We start from the raw sequence: 20,047 nt of genomic DNA, 5'->3' as shown, positions 1-20,047 counted from the left end.
TCAGAACTGTCCTATTATCTTACGCTTTAGATTCAGAGGCATGCCTGTTTCTATTGAACCTTTTGTAGAAGGAGTTGCCTTTTTTTCCCCCTTAAAGTGTTTACAGTTCTCACTGTATTTGTGGGATGCACGTGCAATTTCTCCATTGTAGCTCATTTGTTAGATTAAACATTGGGAGTGTCTGTTTTATTGTGAGTGGTAATTTTCTAAATTTTTACTTTTGTTTTGCTTTTTTATTTTTCTGCGAGATTCTTACTCTCTTTTCACAATTATTAGCCTACACACATTTGATTCCTTTCCCATAGCCATTCACTTTTTCCCGTCTTGCTCTAATGCCTTTCACAGCTATACAAGTAGATTAATAAATATTCTTCTTTCTTCTTCTAATTTTATGTGGAATGTTTCATTTTTCTTTTGTAATCTTCCTTTCTTTACAGAAACAAGAATCAACTGTAACGCTTCCTGGATAAGTACATACCAAGGCTTTGTAAACCTGGCATTTGAAATTTTTATTGTTCAAGAGAAAAGGTTGTGTGAACTGACCACCAACAGCATAGGCTGCCATTTTGGTGCAACAAATCTGTCTGGATTTTCCAGATAGTATTTCTTGGCATAATAAAAGCAAAGCTACAGAGTACTCTGTATGATTTTTAGTTCTAAAGAAGTAACGTGAAAGTATTGCTGTTCTTATCTTGTAGCGCAAAAGTAAGCTAGAAGAGTTAGACTTGTTATTTGTCTATTCATATTGTTAGGTTAGTGGTACTGGCTCGCATGTGGTGGTATCACTAAACTTAAACCAAATTACCTGCCTCTTTGTTGAATTACCATAAGTCAAAATCAAAACACTAAGGAAAAATTCAACACTAAAAATAGAATAGTAATTGGTAGTAGTGACCTAAAAGGCGATAATCAGATTATGTATGTATATACACACACAAACACACATATATACAGACATATTCGTGTGTTTGTTTCACTTATAAATCTTTTTCTCCAGGAAGAATAATAATTCTTTGTTTACAAAGTAACTATCGACTGATTGTTGGGATGACAACAGAGGAAGATTTGAAATACAGTCTAAGTATTATTATAGAGAACGTACTCTGTACTCTGAGGACTGCCTAATAAATTAGTGTGCATCTGTTGACAGGTAATAGATCATTCTACAAACTTGTTAGTAGATATTGTTATTCATCCAGTCAAACATTCATGAATAGTCTGTCATAATCAGTGTATTCACACCCCACATCCAGTCCATCACAAATCATGTTGTCTCCACTTTCAGAATATGTATATGTTAAATGTCACTGCTCCCTACCTTTATCACTACTTCCTTCCTTTGGAACCTTATTTCACCTTTTTAGAGACACCTTCCCTGTGCATTTTATCTAAAATAAGACCCCATTTCCCACTTCCACATTCTTCCTCTTTATCCTATTTAATTGTTTTCCATAGCGTTTCTAACTTTTTGATATTCTTTTTGTTTTTTAGCTTACAGATTAGCTTTAATTGTCGGTCTTCCCATTAGAATGTAGGTACCATGAGGGTGAGGGATTTGTCCTTGTTATTAATCTGATGGTCTCCAAATGTACAACAATGCCTGGCCTACCGTAGGTATTCAGGAAAGTGAATATAGGAAGGAGTGATTGCTGCAGAGATCCAGGAACGTGGTGCTGGCCATTTTCACCAGCATCAAGCACAGTGCCTTCACACATTTTCATTTTTAAAAATCAGAGAATGAGTGAATGAATGCAGAAATTAGACTTTGGTATTCCACTTTGGGAACTATTTGGGAACTATTTGTTATTGTCGTCTAAAATGGAACATACATATGCCATGTATCCTGGAAATCCCACTTCTAAGTGTATCCCAACTGAAGTACAGAATTGATCACCAAGAGACATGAACGGTGTTGCTCATGGCAATACTCTTCATGAGGGCCGCAATGTAGAAACTACCCAAATGCCCATGAACAGTAGAATGGATAGATTGTGGTATGGTGATACAATGAAATACTATACACCAATTACAGTATAAATACTATGGCTATATTTAACACCATGGGTAAATCACCCAACTACAACGTTGAGTGAAAGAAGCCAAAGGCAAAAGAATATGTATTCTATAATTTTACTTCTTTGAAGTTCAAATCTGTGTTGTTAGATGTCAGGATAGTATTTACCTTAGAAGGCATAGCACTGGAAGGGGACACGAAGAGAAATTTTCGGGTTCTCCAATGTTTTATACCTTAAAAATACGTTTTGTATTTAAAGACATTACCACACAACAATCCTAGCCTTAGAAGAACTAACTTAATGAAAGAGCAACAAACCAACATTGGGCTGAGTAAAATAAGTGATGTATAAAATGCTTTCAGTAAGCAGAAGCTGGAATCATTAATTTTATTGAGGTATGTGTAAAAAGATGACATTATAAGGACTTTTAATGTCTTTAATATTGCCCTTTGTTGTAAGTGCCAAACGTTTATATAGTATAAAACTTAAAAGTACTTTTCTTTTTAATTAATAGAATCCTCAAAACCAGGTAAGTTTGTGATGAATACACCAAGCACTTTTTAACAGATATTGTGCCTAAGTAAAGGCAGAACTAGAACACTTTATAAGAGGGAGAAATTAGATTTCCAGACTTAAAAGTTCAATTTTTAAATCTTTTAAATGACAGCACGACAAAATGACTGTGGAAATATGTAAACACCATCACAATGCATTGTCAGCACTAAGAAAAATAAAATTTTATATCAGCAATGAATTTCACCGATGAGGCAGTGGAGTGATAAACCAAACACGGATGAGATAGCATTTGACATTCCCATCAAATTGGCAAAAATGCGGAGGCCTGGTATTGCCAGATATTTATGTAGGGAAATGAGAATTCTTTATACATTTCTGGTGGCAAAGGAAATTGGTGTAGGCACTTAATTTTTTTTAATTTTTTTAACGTTTATTTATTTTTGAGAGAGAAAGTGAGTGAGAGTGAGCATGAGTGGGAGAGGGGCAGAGAGAGAGGGAGACACAGAATCCGAAGCAGGCTCCAGGCTCTAAGCTGTCAGCACAGAGCCACATGCGGGGCTTAAACTCATGAGCTGTGAGATCGTGACGTGAGCCAAAGTTGGACGCTTAACTGACTGAGCCACCCAGGCACCCTGGTGTAGGCACTTTAAAAAGCAGTTACCTAGGAGTTTTGGAGTTGCACAAACCCTATCAGCCTGAAGTTCACACCTCTGTGTGTCAATACCAGAAAGCATTGTACATGTATAGGATGATCATTACATCTGTAATAGTGACAAAGTGAAACAATGTGAACGCCTATTCTAAGCTGATAATTAAAGTGGTCTCTGTACCATGAGATAGAACAAAGTGGAAGAATTCGACTTCTGTGTTACCTTCAGAGATAAATTTCAACAAACAGTGCTGATTTTTTTTTTAAGCAAGTTGCAAGATGAAGTGTACGGTTTGGCAACAATTTTGTCAAATTTTAAAACAGAACAACAGTATTCTTTTTTAAATATGGTGAAAGTAGCAAGTCTGAAACACTCTCATCGCTCAATAGTATCCCTACAGAGAATATAGTATGGTTCCTTTCTTCTGCAAGGATTTGACTAGAGATTTAGGGGAAGAAAAGTAAAGCATATAAGTTAATGTTATTTGAAATTGCAGTCAGCAGAATTTCAGTTTGTTACCTGATATATTACCATGAGATCATGTTAAATAAAAGAATTTGGTAATTATTTAGCTTGCCGTCTTTACTCATTAGTAAGTCACATTAATTTGTTGAAATTATTTTCATGTTTATTTTTGAGAGAGACAGAGACAGGGACAGGGACAGAGTGCGAGCAGGGGCGGAGGGAGTGGGCAGAGAGAGAGGGAGACACAGAAGCCGAAGCAGGCTCCAGGCTCCCAGCTGTCTGCACATACCCCGACGCAGGGCTTGAACTCACAGATGGAGAGATCATGACCTGAGCTGACCTCAGACACTTAACCAGCTGAGCCACCCAGGCATCCCGACTCGTGGAATTTCTAGTAAGGTCCAAATCGCATATATAGACATTTTTATTTTTCAATTACTTCTTCAAATATATGCAGAATTTTAAATACATGGATTTTGAAGAGCAAAAAAAGTTTAATACATCTCTGTTTTAAACTACATTTTGGGGGCACCTGGGTGGCTCAGTCAGTTAAGCGTCCAACTCCTGATTTGGGCTCGGATCATGATCTCACAGTTGGTGAGTTCAAGCCCTGCATCACGTCCGCGCTGACACTGTGGAGCCAGCTTAGGATTCTCTCCCTCTCTCTCTGCCCCTCCTGGGCTTTTCCTCTCACTCTCTCTCAAAATAAGTGAAATCAACTTTAAAAATAAATAAATTACATCTTACCCATACACACACTCAACAACTCACAAAATAATTATACAGTGATATTAAAGATTATATTATACAGTGATGTTTAAAACTTGAAATATACATAAGAGACAACAATGTGGAGCAGCTAAGAGAACAGACATGGATCAGGAAGAACTGCCTTTGAATTCCAGCCCTGTCAAGTTAACTGAACTTCCTCTGGTTTTCTCACACCTTGGTAAATTGCGATACCTCCTGCTTCATTGTGTTGATTAAACGAGAATCTATGTAAACAGCTACGGTCAGGGCCTCATACCTAGCATACTTGGTAAACCATCAGTATATTAATTCTAACTTCTTTCTCCTGAAAAGCAATCTGAGAAATATCATTTGGATTTCTATCCCAGCCCTCAAAAGTTGACTTGATCCATCATTTAACTCAGAGTAATGTAAACAGTACCTAGAGTGAAGCAACCATCTGTAGCAGTGGTTTGATGAGAAAATACAGTCAGAGTTCCTATTAGAAAAACCAGAAACACTCTCTCCTATAAAGTTCTAGGAATAGAAGCAGTAATCCTCTTTACAGGCACCCTTACATCTTTTAATAAATCCACATATCTAAGCCAGTGGTGGTGGCTCTGGTTGCCTGGGGCTGGAGCTTTTTGTGGGGGCACTAGAAGGGAATTGAAGGTTGGAAGTGAGGTTCCCGGGGCTCTCGGGTGGCTCAGTTGGCTGAGCGTCCAACTTCAGCGCAGGTCATGATCTCACAGTTCGTGAGTTTGAGCCCCACTTCAGACTCTGTGCTGATGGCTCAGAGCCTAGAGCCTGCTTCGGATTCTGTGTCTCCCTCTCTCTCTGCCCCTCCCACACTCACGTTCTGTTTCTCTCTCTCTGTCTCTCAAAAATAAATAAAACATTAAAAAAAAAAAAAGGAAAGAAATGAGGTTCCATTAAGAGACGCTGAAACATGCACGTGTGGGGTGAAAGCATGTTGGCTGGGGAGATGGGTAAAGGAGGGTGTCAAGTGTAGGCCAGGGTGATAGATGAAATAGAACTTCTGATCAGACAAACAAACATGCCAACTATACACTATTTCAAGAAATTATCTTGGCATTTCATTGAAATCAGATAATGAATCCGTCATATTTTATGATCCCAACCTTGTTTATTTTAAGAAAACTAACTGGCCTCATGGTTTGTCTTCATATGACATAAGTTAGTGCAGACATTGAAGGCGATTATCAGCAAACCCATGTTAGAACTTTAATGGTTCTAGGAATTGGAGAACATAGTAAATGTATCTGTCACTTCTAACTACTTGTTTTAGGGTGTCCATAGTAAAACTTCAGCCATGTGGTTCTTTGTGGTCAATATTTTTAGAAATAAACATAGTGGATAATATTGAATGCTCATAGAAGATTGAGTAGGTTTTTGTTTTTTTGTTTTTTTTTACGTCTATAAACTGCACAATGACTAGGAAGGATCTTGCACAAAATAGGGATTTAATAAATATGTTAATGAATGACTGTCTATGGAGATAATATACTTTTATTTATTTATTTTTATTGGTTATCTTTTATAAGCCTGCTTTCATTTAGAGAATCATTGTGTTGTAACTGTCGAGGCGCCTTAGGATATGAAAGCACAGGTACTCTTTTTATTATGAGAAATTCAAAGACCTTCAGAAGATATTAATGACTGCCACTAAAACACTTCTTGATAATGATTCTACTAATGATGAGTCATAAAGCTGCCAGAGTCAAACTGAGATGTGAATGCCAGCCTCCCCCCAACTAGCTGGGGGGCTTCCTCCTTCACATCGGTCTCTGAACTTTGTTTTAGTGTAATTCAAATGTGTGCTCCAGCAAAATGACAAATTATCGCAGGACCTGGACCTTTGGGTTGCCATGAAAATGGTCATTGAGTATCAAGAGTCTGTGTAAGGGTATGGGTTCTGTGTTCAGAAGGTCTGTGAAGCTCCTAAAATTATCTGCTACATTTTGTGTCTATTTGCATACCCGTATACCCTTTTTTTTGTTTGTTTTTCTGAGAAGAGGCCTGTAGCATTTACAAGGACTATCAAGTCTGTAAATCCAGAAAGGGTAAGGACCAATGCGTTCCTCACCTCTTCAGAGGTCTTTTACATTGAATAAACATTTGCCATCTCATTTCCTTGATAGGCAGCATATACATCTGGAGAAATGAAGATACCGTGTGAGTTTATTTATCAGTGTCATTTTCATTTTACATTTTGTGGCCTTTTCATAATTTACTGGTATTTCTTTTTTATGTGAATTCATATCTAATGCAAATGCAGTGTCAATGAATGTGATGGATAAAATGTGAATGATGTTTTATGTAGTTTTATTATGTGTGGTCAGCATTGTCTTATAAAGATGTAAGTATATAAAGAAAGTTTACTTACATTAAAGAGAGTACCTCAGAATATTTTAAGCACTATAGCTAGCTAGCATTGATGCATTATGGTCAAGTTCATTTCATTGAGAGGAATACAATAGAAATAATATTGAGCCAAGCCTTGTTATATCTAACTTTTATAAAATGGGGCAATTAAAAAGATGTTGGTGACGGTTTTATTCAGTGTTTTGCTTATGTATATAGTATTTAGTTTAAATATAAATGGCTTTTGCCCTTATTCTCATCTGTTTATCTTTGATATCTTAATATTGCCTAATTATTTGTAGATGAATGCAGAGCTTTTTATTTTTTCCTTGAAGATTTCCTTTGTGAGGAAAATTTGGGTATAAATATCGGGGGATATACTGAGTGCCGTGAAGAAAAACGTTTTTTTTTTACTTCTTCCTATCAGGGTTAAAATGGAAAAGCTCCTGTTGAGGTTGCTGTCCTGTGGGAAAGGAAAAGCCTTATCATTTACAGAATTTAATATCAAGGGACAGTTGTTCTGAAGTAAGACATCCCAGACCATTACAGCACTGATTCTTCTTTTCTCCAGTTAGATTAGAAGTTTAATCCTAAAAGAACACATTGTCCAATATTTTTGGATTCGGTGTTTTTGCAGACAAAAGAAGCACTTTAACATTAAGGAAATCTTTTTTCCTTTGATATGTATTTTTAACCATGACCTACAGTTTTAGTTATTGGAAAAAGACTAGGTAGCAAACTGATCGGAAGATTTCACATTCGGGAGAAAATTTGAATTTCTCCAGAGGTTTTATTTGTAATATTTCCTATTGTGTTTCTGTTAATTCAGATTATTTTACTCACTGCTCAACTGTCTGCATTACAAAGATGAGATTAAAGCTGATCACCCAGATTACGTACAGTGTGTATATGTGTACAACCTTTACATGAACCAGAAAGGTTTTTTTGTGCTTTTAGTGGAAACATAAGACAAATCTGATATTCTCATAGAAACAGTTTTTAGAGCATTCAGTTATATTTTTGAAGAAGACCCATATTTTCACCACAATTACTATAAACAACACAGTTAATCAGCAGTAAATTTTATCACGTTTAGCACGGAACTTTCAAAACTGGGTATAAATTAAACATACCAGCATGGAATTATAATTTTGTTCAAGTTTCTATTATCTTTTTTAATTCCTGCACTACCAACACAAAGGTGAAAACTTTTAAATTAGGATTGTAGGATTCACAAAGATTTAGGGAGGAAGAGGTTTTAATAGAGTGTTTTAAAGATACTTTTGAGTAAACACATTGATTAAATAGCCATTAAGAAACAATGACATATATTTTTACAAAAGATGTTTTTTATTAATTCTGAAAATAATAGATAACCATTATAGAAGATTTAGAAAATACAGAGAGTATAAAGAAGGAAAAAAAATTCCCCCCAGTTCCACCACCCCTAATCAACCACTCTTAATGGTAAACTTCTTACAAATATTCCCTACTGTGTAGATTGGGGTTGTTTATAAGTTTACACAATAGAAACAGGTTTGCCTTGCATAGTTTCTGAGGATACATACTAATGAAAACAGAACACAATTTTCTAAATAAGCTGACCCAACTTAGTAAACATAATTAACAGGTCTTTATTTGGACCTTTAGGAACAGTACATGGGCTGGCTGTAGGAGTTTCCCTGATCCAGGTCTGGCATAAATTTGGGGGAAGCAGGAAAAGTGGAGCCAAATACCTAGGAAGCAGTCTCTTATAAGACAGGGTAGAAAAAAAAGGGAGAACCCTTTAGGGTCCGTCGTGGGTGGTAGAGTAATAAAGAGCTCAAAAAAACCTTGCACTTAGTTTTTTATCATTGGAATGTTTTTTTTTTAATGTTTATTTATTTTTGAGAGAGAAAAAGAGACCGAGCACAAGCAGGGGAGGGGCAGAGAGAGAGGGAGACACAGAATCCGAAGCAGGCTCCAGGCTCTGAGCTGTCAGCACAGAGACCCACATGGGCCTCAGTCTCATGAACCATGAGATCATGACCTGAGCTGAAGTCGGACACTTAAGTGGCTGAGTCACCCAGGTGCCCCTATCATTAGAACATTTTAACTAGCCTTGACTGGGGCTTTGACTCCTCCCCCACATGAACCTTCTTTAGAGAGTGTTATGGACTCCCGTTATTTCCCCAAAATTCATATGTTGAAGCCGTAGCCCCTAATGCAATTGTATTTGGAGATAGGTCCTTTAAAGAGGTAATTAAGGTTAATTGAGGTCATAAGCGTGGGTTCCTGATCCAGTATGACTAGTGTCCTTTTAAGAAGAGGAAGAGAGATCAGGGATACATGTGCACAGAAGAGGCCTTGTGAAGACAAAGCAAGAAGGCGGCGACCTGCAAGCCAAGGAAAGAGGCCTCAGGAGAAACCCACCCTGCTGGTATCTGATCTTCAATTTCTTCCAGAACTGTGAAAGTAAATTTCTGTTGTTTAAGCCACCCAGTCTGTGGTATTTGGTATGGCAGCTCTAGTAAACTAATATTTGAGAAAAACGTTTTGTGTTTGTTTGTTTTTTTAAAGGAAAAGTGTGGTAGGTAGAATAATGGCTCCCCCAAAATATCAGGTATTAATCCCTGGACCTTGTGCATATTATCTAATAAGGAAAAGCATCTCTGCAGATTTGATGAAGTTAAGGATCTTGAGATGGAGAGATTATTCTGGAGTATCTGGGTAGGCTCTAAACGTAATCACAGATTCCTTTTGAGAGGCAGAGGGAGATTTGACAGACGTACATAGGAGAAGTTGATGGGATCCCTAGGGTAGAGACTGGAGTGACATGGCCTCAAGTCAAGAAATACTAAAGGAGATTCCCAGAGGGTACAGTCCTGTGACAACTAAGGGTTTGGCCCAGTGCATCTGTTTGCAGACTTTGTGAGTGAATACATTTGTGTTGTTTCAGCCATCAAGTTTGTGGTCGTTTGCTACCGCAGCTGTAGCACACTAAACACAATCTACCGACTAAATCTACCAAGTCCTGTTGGGCATCTATCCATGCCGTCTTAGGGTTTTGTATCCTACGCTGTTGGCTTTTGTTTTATGAAATGATGAATTATATTGATGATTTTTCTGTCATTGAACCATCGTGTTATTCTTGTAAAAGCTCTGCTTTGGTATTTTAATTTGTTTTTAATACCCCAGTGGATTTGATAATAATTTGATGATGGTTTCGCATTTTTTTTTTTCTTACCGTATGAAGGAATGAAATTGGTCTCTAGTTTTCCTTATTTATACTGTCTTTGTCTGGGTTTGGTCATAAGGTTATGTCAGATTTGTTTACCTATGTAGCCGGAGCCCAGATTATGCCAACTTTGAAAACCGGTCATCAAAGCTGAACCTTCCTATGATAGACATTTGGGAGCTGTTGTTGGTTATTCTTTTATATGTATATAGTTTATTTATTTTGAGAGACAGAGAGAGAGAGAGAGAGAGAGAGAGAGAGAGAGAGAGAATGAGCGCAGAAGGGGGAGAGAGAGAGAGAAAAAATCCCAAATAGGCTGTGGGCTATCAGCGCACAGTGCAATGTGGGGCTCAATCTCATGAACCGTGAGATCATGACCTGATCTGAAATTAAGAGTCAAATACATAACCAACCAAGCCACCCAGCACCCCTTGTTGGTTCTTAAGCAGTAGAGAGACCTCATAAAAAGGGCAGGAGTTAGATACTAAGCCATAAGAGTGCATCCAGCGTCATCTATAATTACCTATAGAGCATTATCAGGTATTATAGTATCAGGTAACAAGACCAGGTATTGAATCTCTCAGACATACTGCACTCCATCCATGTTCTTAAGGAGCGAAGACTTACGTGCATTATGGGGCATTCAGTCAGAAAGCACACTCTAAGGCACTGGAAAATGTCTTAGTGGGTGATGAAGAGTTGACCATACTTATCTTTGCCTCGTGATCCTTTCATTCCATTCTGTTCTTGCCTGGATGAGGTAGGCATCATAGAATCATAAACTTCGGGAAAGTTGGGGGATGATAAGGAAGGATTGGTACAGATCACAGTTTCTCAGCTGATGGCCCTAGACTCTGTTGAGAGAAGGAAGAAGAGGGTTATTGCTAAGGATCCACTGACATATATGTAACCCAAGCAGTATCTGAGCACTGAAAAATAAAACGGCACACATTTGTTACTTCAGATTTTCACGTATACTCATTTATTTCATAACCCGTCTCAATCACCAAATGAACAATTAGGTTTTTGAATTTGTGGAACATCTAGTCGTTCATGTTTTTAAGCAACAAGTAATAAGAGCTTATACTTCTTGTCCCATGGGAATATGTCAAGTGTCTTGTTTTTGTGTTTTTAAAGCGACCGTCTTCTAAATAAACACCACTCCCTTCATCTTACTGCTGAGGATATTCATGGTGATACAGTCCCTCGTGTTCACACTCCCAGTCAGTCACAGACTCCTGGTAGGAGCCTGTGTTCTCCAGATCCCTTAGAAAGGCTATGAAAAAGACTTCTGAGATTTACAGTACTAATTACTGATGTTTAACTTTGAAAAAGTAGGGGCGCCTGGGTGGCGCAGTCGGTTAAGCGTCCGACTTCAGCCAGGTCACGATCTCGCGGTCCGTGAGTTCGAGCCCCGCGTCAGGCTCTGGGCTGATGGCTCAGAGCCTGGAGCCTGTTTCCGATTCTGTGTCTCCCTCTCTCTCTGCCCCTCCTCCGTTCATGCTCTGTCTCTCTCTGTCCCAAAAATAAATAAAAAACTTGAAGAAAAAAAAAAAAATTTAACTTTGAAAAAGTATAGATACCTGCATCTCTAGACATAGAGATACGTATACGCAGCACAGGCTACGTATAGATCGAAATGTATACTGTCACTTTTTGAAAGTTACAGGATAGCTTCTATTTTTATAAAATTGTTCTTAAATAAAAACTTTTTTTTTTTTGTACTTTCAATTTAGTGAGCTATGTGCGAGGTGGCTCTCCCGGTTGTTTTGGACGTTAGGTTTCAGTTTCAGCCACTGTTCTTTATTTAAATGGGTTGTATGTCAAGAAGGAAGTAGAGGTTGATTTTTGGAGTCCTTTATCTTCTGAGATTTTTTTTCTTCCCAGAGGAAGAATAAGTAGATAGATAAATAGATAGATGGGAGGACAGACAGACAGTTCAACCAGGAAACAAAAACAAATAAACCTGCACAGCAGGTTTGTGAGATGTACCGAGTCCCTTCATACGCGTATGTCCTTCGGTGAGCGCACGGGTGTAGGGATGCCTAGTACACCAGCCAGCATTGCTAAGTATGTGAATATATCGCAGCTAGACATGGGATCGAGGGTGGAAAACTTATGAATGCTCCCTGGGGTGTTAAGAAGTTGGGGAGGACACAGAATACAATCAAGAAGAAATTGTGATGTCTTACTGTCTAGGGATAATTGAGCTCCATTTAAGCCTGCTACTGTGTTTTCATGAAAATGTTCCCCAAGTTGAAAAGAATAAATAGTAAGGCAGTTTACGTGGATCTTAAGAAAAGTAGGTTTTGACTGTTGGAATTAAATTTTTTTTTTTTCAACGTTTTTTATTTATTTTTGGGACAGAGAGAGACAGAGCATGAACGGGGGAGGGGCAGAGAGAGAGGGAGACACAGAATCGGAAACAGGCTCCAGGCTCCGAGCCATCAGCCCAGAGCCTGACGCGGGGCTCGAACTCACAGACCGCGAGATCGTGACCTGGCTGAAGTCGGACGCTTAACCGACTGCGCCACCCAGGCGCCCCTTGACTGTTGGAATTAAATTTTAATTAAAGTTTAATTTGGAAATCCACTTATCCTGAAATCTCTCTTGGTGAAAACATGGAAACTTGTACTTTGGATTAGAATTATTAGAAAACATGGAAACTTATAATATGGTTAACAATTATGGTTTCTGTACCTATTAGACTATCAAACTCTTATATTCCAAAGGGTTTTACATTGACTCATTGACTCATCTAGTTAAATGGGAACGTGGTTTTAAAAGTAGAACAGAATCTCCTTGTAATCGTAAATTGACACAGTGTTTTATGAGCAAATTTAACATTCTTTTCAGAAACATGAGGTTGGACAGAAAGATAACCTTACAAGAAATTACCTGTTATTCATTTGGCCTTTTTGTTCACAAAAGAAACTAGAATTCAAAAGAAAACAACATTTAGACTTTCTTTTAATGTTATGGTTATTTTAATTGATTGGTGTTTCCAGACTGCTATTAAGTAGACTATATAAAATATTTAATAGTATTTTGTGTTATTTTAGTTTTCTTTGTCCGTGCTTGTTATTTCTTTCAAGTTGATGTCTTTCACTGTATTTTTGCTGTCCACCTGTAAATTATATACTGAACGTCTTTACAGGAGTCAGATATATTCTATATTAAATGATTTTTTTCTTTATTAAAAAAAAACAAGAGAAAGGGTGAAGAAGTGAAATCTAGGAGCTACTTTGGAAATGTCACTGTATTTCTACTTATTCACTAATGGTGAATGTAAAATAAGTTAAATTTATATACCAGGGGAAAAGGTTTTCACTACAAGATAATATGTGAAGTGAGAAATGATGAATATGGTTATTCATATTTTGTCTGAATGCCATTTATTTATTTATATATATATATAGAGAGAGAGAGAGTATATATATATTTTAGAGAGAGAGTGCGTGAGCAGGGGAAGGGGGACTGGGGCAGAGGGAGAAAGAGTAAGAATCCTAAGCAGGCTCCATGCCCAGCCCCGAGCCCAACTCGGGACTCGATCCCATGACCCTGGGATCATGACCTGAGCCGTAATCAAGAGTCAGTCTTAACCGACTGAGCCACCCAGGCTCTTGATTTCAGCTCAGGTCATGATCTGATGGTTCATGAGATCAAGCCCTACAATCAGGTTCTGTGCTGACAGCATGGAACCTGCTTGGGATCCTCTCTCTCCTTCTGTCTGCCCCTTCCCTGTTTGTACTCTCTCTCTCTCAAAATAAAAAAACTTAAAGTTTTTTTTCTATATTTTCTTCCTGAAATTTTATAGTTTTATAGAGGAAAGGATAGTCTTTCAACAAGGGGTGTTGGGACAATTAGATAGCTGTATGGTCTATTCTTTATTTCATATAATTCCCTGGTGGTACCTTTGTCTAAAATCAGTTCATCATAAATGGAAGGGTTTATTTCTGGACTCTCTGTTACGCTGCATTGATATAAATGTCCATCTTTAGACCAATACCACATCATCTTGATTGCTGTAGCTTTATAGCAGGTTTTTGAAATTGCATTAAATAATTCCTTCCTTTCTCAAAATTATTTTGCCTACTTTACATTCTTTGCATTTCCATATGTATATTAAGATCAGTTTGGTAGCTTTCAGTGAATAGATGTTATGCTTTTGTTGCTAAATTTATTGCGAAGGATTTTATTTTCTTAGAAGCTCTTATGAGTTGAATTATTTTCTCAATTTCACTTTTGAATTGCTGCTGGTACACAGAGATACAATTTACACGGGCCTTGTAACCCATGACTTTCCTCAATGGTTTCTCAGTTCGAGTAGTTTTTGGAGAGGGCGAATCTCTCAGGTTTTTCTACATACAAGGGTCATGTTATCTGAGAATACAAACACTTTACTTGTTTTCAAATGTGTTTGCTTTCCATTTTTCTCTCTTATGGTATTTCACATTCCAAAACTACCTGTACATTGTTGAGTAAAAGTGATGGCAGCGTCTTTATGTAGTTTGTTTGCATTTTAATCTAGTGTTTTATCACTGCTGTCTCTGGCATTTTGTGTGACCACTTCAGTCATGACCAGAACGTGAACTCAGTTGATTTTAATAGTGCATATTAGAAAAAGAAAAGAAAAGAAAGAAAGAAACCTCTAAATGTTCAGTCAAATTCAAGTGAAGTTTTTCAATATTAACTTATACCTCAACTCTTCCATTTCCATGTTGATAGTTAATACCTTTTTTTTTTTTAAGGGCTAGCATATTTCTATTTTAGCTGATGGGCTCTCCGCAGCTTCTATCAGTTTGTGTGTTTGTGCATTTAATAGTACAGCTAAAGCCACTATTGACTCCTCACCACTGTCAGATTTCTAGGCATTTGGGTAGAAAATAGTTTGGCATTGGTCGTGGTGGTTATTGGAGAACTGAGAATTAAAAGGCAAGGCAAATATTTTTATTCTCAAAGGAAAATTTTCAGTCCTGCTGTGTTGTTGAACACTTTGTTCTCTTGTGAACTAACCCATTTTTAGGTTTTCTGCGATGACTAGCATTGTAACCATGAATTTACATGGCCAGAATTTATTGACTGTTCCCAGGTTAAATCAGTAAACAGTAATGTTATGTTATTGTCCTTTGATGTGGTAGTGTTTTCTCTAAGAAGAGTCAGACTTTTGTTTCTCCAGCTTTTCCAACATATTACCTCTATTATTAGTTATTTTGATATAGTTCCATGAACTTACTGAGTTTCACAGCTGGAAGGAGAGAACAAATGATTAGAACTGCAATCTGCTTACTTAATTGATGAAAAAAACTCAAGTGCAACCAGTTAAAATACTTCAAGTGGGTTAATACTAATGGGCAGTGTCAGAACTAGCTCTTGAACCTTGCTTCCCCACCTGTTTGGTATACCTAAGTTGACTTCCTCCTCAGAAAACTTAGAATGGTGTGACTTCCAAGAAGCTTTCATGTCCTGGGGCACCTGGGTGGCTCAGTCAGTTAAGCGTCCGACTCTTGCTTTCGGCTCAGGTCACAATCTCATGGTTGCATGAGTTCAAGCTCCGTGTCAGGCTCTGCGCTGACATCACAGAGTCTGCTTGGGATTCTCTCTCCCCTCCGCTCTGTCTCTCTTGCCCTCCCCCCATTCATGCTGTCTCTCTTTCAGAAATAAATAAATAAACTTAAAAAAAAAAAAAAAAAGCTTTCATGTCTCTTTCAAGAAACCATCCCACCTCAAAATCATACAGTTTTCTTACTCTCTATATCTATATTTGATTAGCACATACAGCTTCTTTTGTTTCTTCAGTTATCAGAGTCTCCATAAGCTGCAAAATACATATTTTTAAAATTTACTTGGAATGAAACATCAGTAAGTATGTGGTTGTGATTTTTTTCTAAAAACTGTAGAAGAAATTTGTTCCAACCTGAAACTAATTTTAATTTCATTTTAATTATAGAGCATGCTTGTTTTATGCACATTATCTACTAAATGGAAAAGAGATATGGAGATGGGCAGATAAACAAAAAGAATCAGCCTGGGCACATTGTATAATACCCTGTCTAGTGTTGTAACATAAGGTTGGGATATTGGAATGTCTCGAATAACGGCAGAGATTCCTGCTGTCTCTCTCTCTTTCCCTTCCTACTTCCCTCCCTCCCTTCCTTCTTTCTTTAACTAGTCCTGTCCTAAATCATAGCTCTTTTTTTAAAAGGCCCTTTGAGTACACTGGGACTTGGATGTTTGGTGTACTGTTACCTTAAGTTTACTCAAGGCGGAAACTTAGGACTCAGTCCTCAATTCTTTTCTTGCGTTCCCCCTATCCGTGTTTCAGCCATATTGCTTATCTCTTCAAATTATATCTTGAATCCACTTTTCCTCCCATATATCTGTTGCCACCTGTTCCAAAGTGTCATTGTTCTTTGACTTTCCAGATTCCCATTTTCCTCTCTAATCCATTGTTACACAGTTTACAGTTGACCTTCTTAAAATGTTATTTGGATAACCTCACTCCCTGCGTAAACCACTTTCCAGTAACTCTCCATTGTACTTAGTATAACATCTAGACTCTTTTTTGCTTATGATACCTTTTCCAGTGGGCCCAACTCTCTTGCTCTCCCACCTAATCTCGTTCATTGACCAATCATACTGATATCCTTGTAGTTCCTTACATGCTGGTATTTTTCTGCTGCACTTGAATCACAATGCTTTTTCATCTGCCCAGAACTCTTTTTCCAGCTTAGCACACAGCTAACTCGTTCCCTCTGCTTTCTTAACTCAAATAGATGTCCTTAGAAAGGTGTACCATGAACACCATACCCATCCTGGTCCATTGTTACCTTCATTTTTACCTGTTATTATGGCTTGCAGTTCTTTTTGCCTGTTTCCTTGTATTTTCGTTTTTCTAAAATTTAAACTTCATGAGGGTAGGAGATCCTAAACACACTGTCTGGTCCATAGTAAGCATTCAGTTTTTACCAACTGGGCTTGAATGAAAGTTAGAGTGTTTTTGGACAAGTAGCTCAGCTTAAGCTAGAATGTCTGTAGGGGGGAAGAAAAGAACCTGTAAAATGTAATTGATTTTATCTAATCTTGCATTTTAAATGTGGCCATAAATTTATTTTGTGACTGTTAAATACAGCATTCAGTATGTAACATTAGACTGTAAATGTGTCTTAAAAATTTAAGTGCCACTGTTCCAGACTACTTATCAACTGAAATTATGTCCTGCTTAAAGATTTATCATTTTTAAATGATTGTACATAAAATAGCATGACCATTTTGTATTCAGTCTTCTCATTTGTGACATTTCCTGTCATGTATGCTTACCATTTATTGCTTATTTTGAGGAATTTATATAGTCTGTTTCCTGTGGAGCGCATGCCAAGAGTTTTATAATTCGAGTGGTAAACATTTTCTGACTTTCACTTTTTAGAAGCCAAGCGGTAGTTGGGTCCGAAGTGGAGCACAGACAGTTGGGCATATTCACATGGTTAGGTTGTGGGGAAGATCCAAGTTGTGGGACCCACATTCCCATTTGTGAGCTGCAGAAGACTGAGTTCCTAAGGTTGGGGGGGAAACTGGAGATCAGCCTGACAAGACTTCAGTCGCCTTCATTCTTAGCCTCACTGCAAGCCCCTTGAGTTGGAGGAAATTCATCTTCTGCCCTTATCCTGAGGAGCAGTGATTTCTCGGTATGGATGAAACACCTGGAGAATTCCGGCATATTGGAGAAACACTTTAAGTACTACACAGCCCTACTCAGAATACTTAAACTCTACCCCTCTCCTGGTCACCTTCAACGGGGAGACTGGGATCATGGTTCACGGCTGTGGCCATGTTGCTGCTTCTAGCCTTAGGTAATGATACTCCCAGAGTTCCACTCTGTGGACTCTCAGTCAGGCCGCCAAACAGAATATGCTTCTGGAGCACAGGTCTTACCAAAACATCCCTCAGCTCCTACCACCCCTTACCTTCCACGGAACCTCGGACAAATTCTAAGCTCAGTTCCATTATCAAGTGAGGTTAAATCATAGCATCACCTTCCTCCTAACATCATTGTGAGAATTCAGTGAGTTAATGCATACTAAAGTGTTTTTCACGGCAGCTGGCACTAGGTAGATATCATTGGTTGTGGCTGTCATCATCGTGGTTAAGGAAATCCACCCCCCCCCCCCTCCGGCCACAACAGCACCATTAGAGATCCTATAAAGAGTGTCAGGGGGAAGACTACTTTTTTAAGCATTCTAGAATTAGAAGTCTGTTCTGGGGTATGTACTCTTACCCTGATCTCCACTCTTTGCAAAATGATTCCCTCTCCCTTGTGACATCTGTCAGAATAGAACATTTTCAGAGGCTCAAGGCACACCATTCTGGGAGTCAGTGTCCAGTCACATTAATGGGAATAGCCCTGTGATCTTTGTTCATATCCTACCTGTCACCTACCCCAGATTTTTCTGGTAGCCCCCCAGGACGGTGTCACTAGTGCACACAGGCTCCGCATGTTCCCCTACTCTTGTCTTGTCATGGATTTGCAGGAGCATAGACCCTTGCCACCACCTCTGTAATGCCTGCCCTGGGGGGCTCTTCCTCATTAAGATGCTGTCTGTTAATGTCTATTGAAGCTTCCAAAATGGCATTGCGTTCACTTTAATAAATGCCGCTGTGCTTGGACTCCAGGTCTCACAGAATCCTTCCTGAAAACAACTTTTGTCTATAGGCCTAGCCCTAGTTTTTCCTCCCTTACCTGTCCTCGTCTGCCACCAGGTGTTGTTAGGCTTCCGCTCTGTGTGCGGGTCAGGTCATACGTCCACTTGGGGATGTCCCTATTCTCCCATCCCATCCCACCACGGACATCCAGATACCTCTGGGTCCCAGCATGACTTCAGCCACACTGAAATTCCATACTTATTCATCAAAATTGCAGTGATGATTTATTATACCATACCCCTCATATACTATTAGGAGTTTATCATATAGGCAAGTTGCTAATCTTGACAGTTGAAGACATGAAACACTTGTCAGACTTCATCTAACTTCTCTTTGATTTTGCACAAATTCACGTTATTTCTGTGTTCAAGGCCCAAGGTGTTGGGAAATGTGTCTCTTCTGCTCACTCTGCCTGACTCTGTCTCACTCTCTTTGGCCTTTCTACTTTATGAGGGTGGTAAGCAGCACCCATTTCTATCAGTACGACAGGTTCACCCTTCTTGACATAAGTCAGAGTTGATCGTTTAAAATGAATTCTGGGGCACCTGGGTGGCACAGTCAGTTAAGCGGTCGACTCTTGGTTTTGGTTCAGGTCATGATCTCATGGTTCATGAGTTCAAACCCCACATCGGGCTCTGCACTGATGTTGCAGAGCCTGCTTGGGATTCTGTGTCGACTTCTCTCTGACCCTCCCCCACTTGTGCTCTCTCTCCCTCTTTCTCAAAATAAATAAACTTAAAAAAAATTTTTTTTTAAATAATCCTTACTTTAATACTAGATTCAGGCCGCAGACACATTCTTTTCTCTTACCTAGCTAGCTTCCCCCTCGACGGAGCCTCGCATTTGCCATCAACAAGGCTTGGGTTTCTTGGAGCAGACAGTGTTATTCCCACCAGTAATTCTAATACCTTTGTGGTAAATTGGTTGCAGCTACCCCTCCTCTGCCTTTTCCTTCCATCAGTTCCTTTGAGGACCTCTTCCACTTTGCTTTTTCTATCTTTCATGGTATCTTTGAACGACTCCTTGATTTTACATCTGTAACGTGGTGCTACCTGCAGAGGCTTTTTTACATGTATACTTCCTAATCATTTAACCTAGAATAGTACTGTCCTTGAAATTCCACATTTATGCCCTGTCTCAGATGCCTCCCGGCACCAGTCCGCTGTTACCTGCGGGGAACAGGGAACACGGCCAGAAATCCTAAGCCCACCCACTTAGGTGATTTCATTCTTCTTATCTTCATTTCCCAAGGTATTGGCTTCAGGATTTTTTTTTTTTTTTTTTTTTTTTTTTTTTTTTTTTTTTTTTTTTTTTTTTTAGCTAGTGTTATCACAGGGCTTAGTTTTCTGACTTGATTGATGATACCAAGT

The 20,047-nt window shown here is 38.5% G+C and overlaps 1 protein-coding gene across 4 annotated transcripts in view; it reads left to right on the top strand.

Annotated features, from left to right (window-relative positions):
- The window catches only part of COMMD10 (COMM domain containing 10), a 231,719-nt gene that overhangs the window by 145,282 nt on the left and 66,390 nt on the right, over nucleotides 1-20,047 (top strand). Inside the window, exon 6 of one of the 4 annotated variants that reach the window (XM_058738501.1) lies at nucleotides 438-637. The exons of the other annotated variants lie outside the window; for them this stretch is intronic. Coding sequence (XP_058594484.1) covers nucleotides 438-470 — 33 coding nt within the window. The 3' untranslated portion in view covers nucleotides 471-637. Of the gene's footprint in view, nucleotides 1-437; nucleotides 638-20,047 lie in introns of those variants that run through there. 4 annotated transcript variants of the gene reach the window in all.

Source organism: Neofelis nebulosa, chromosome 1 (assembly GCF_028018385.1).
Source record: "Neofelis nebulosa isolate mNeoNeb1 chromosome 1, mNeoNeb1.pri, whole genome shotgun sequence".
Lineage (NCBI taxonomy): Eukaryota > Metazoa > Chordata > Mammalia > Carnivora > Felidae > Neofelis > Neofelis nebulosa.
Note: the sequence above shows the minus strand (reverse complement) of the source record. Positions and strands in the feature narration are given on the sequence as shown.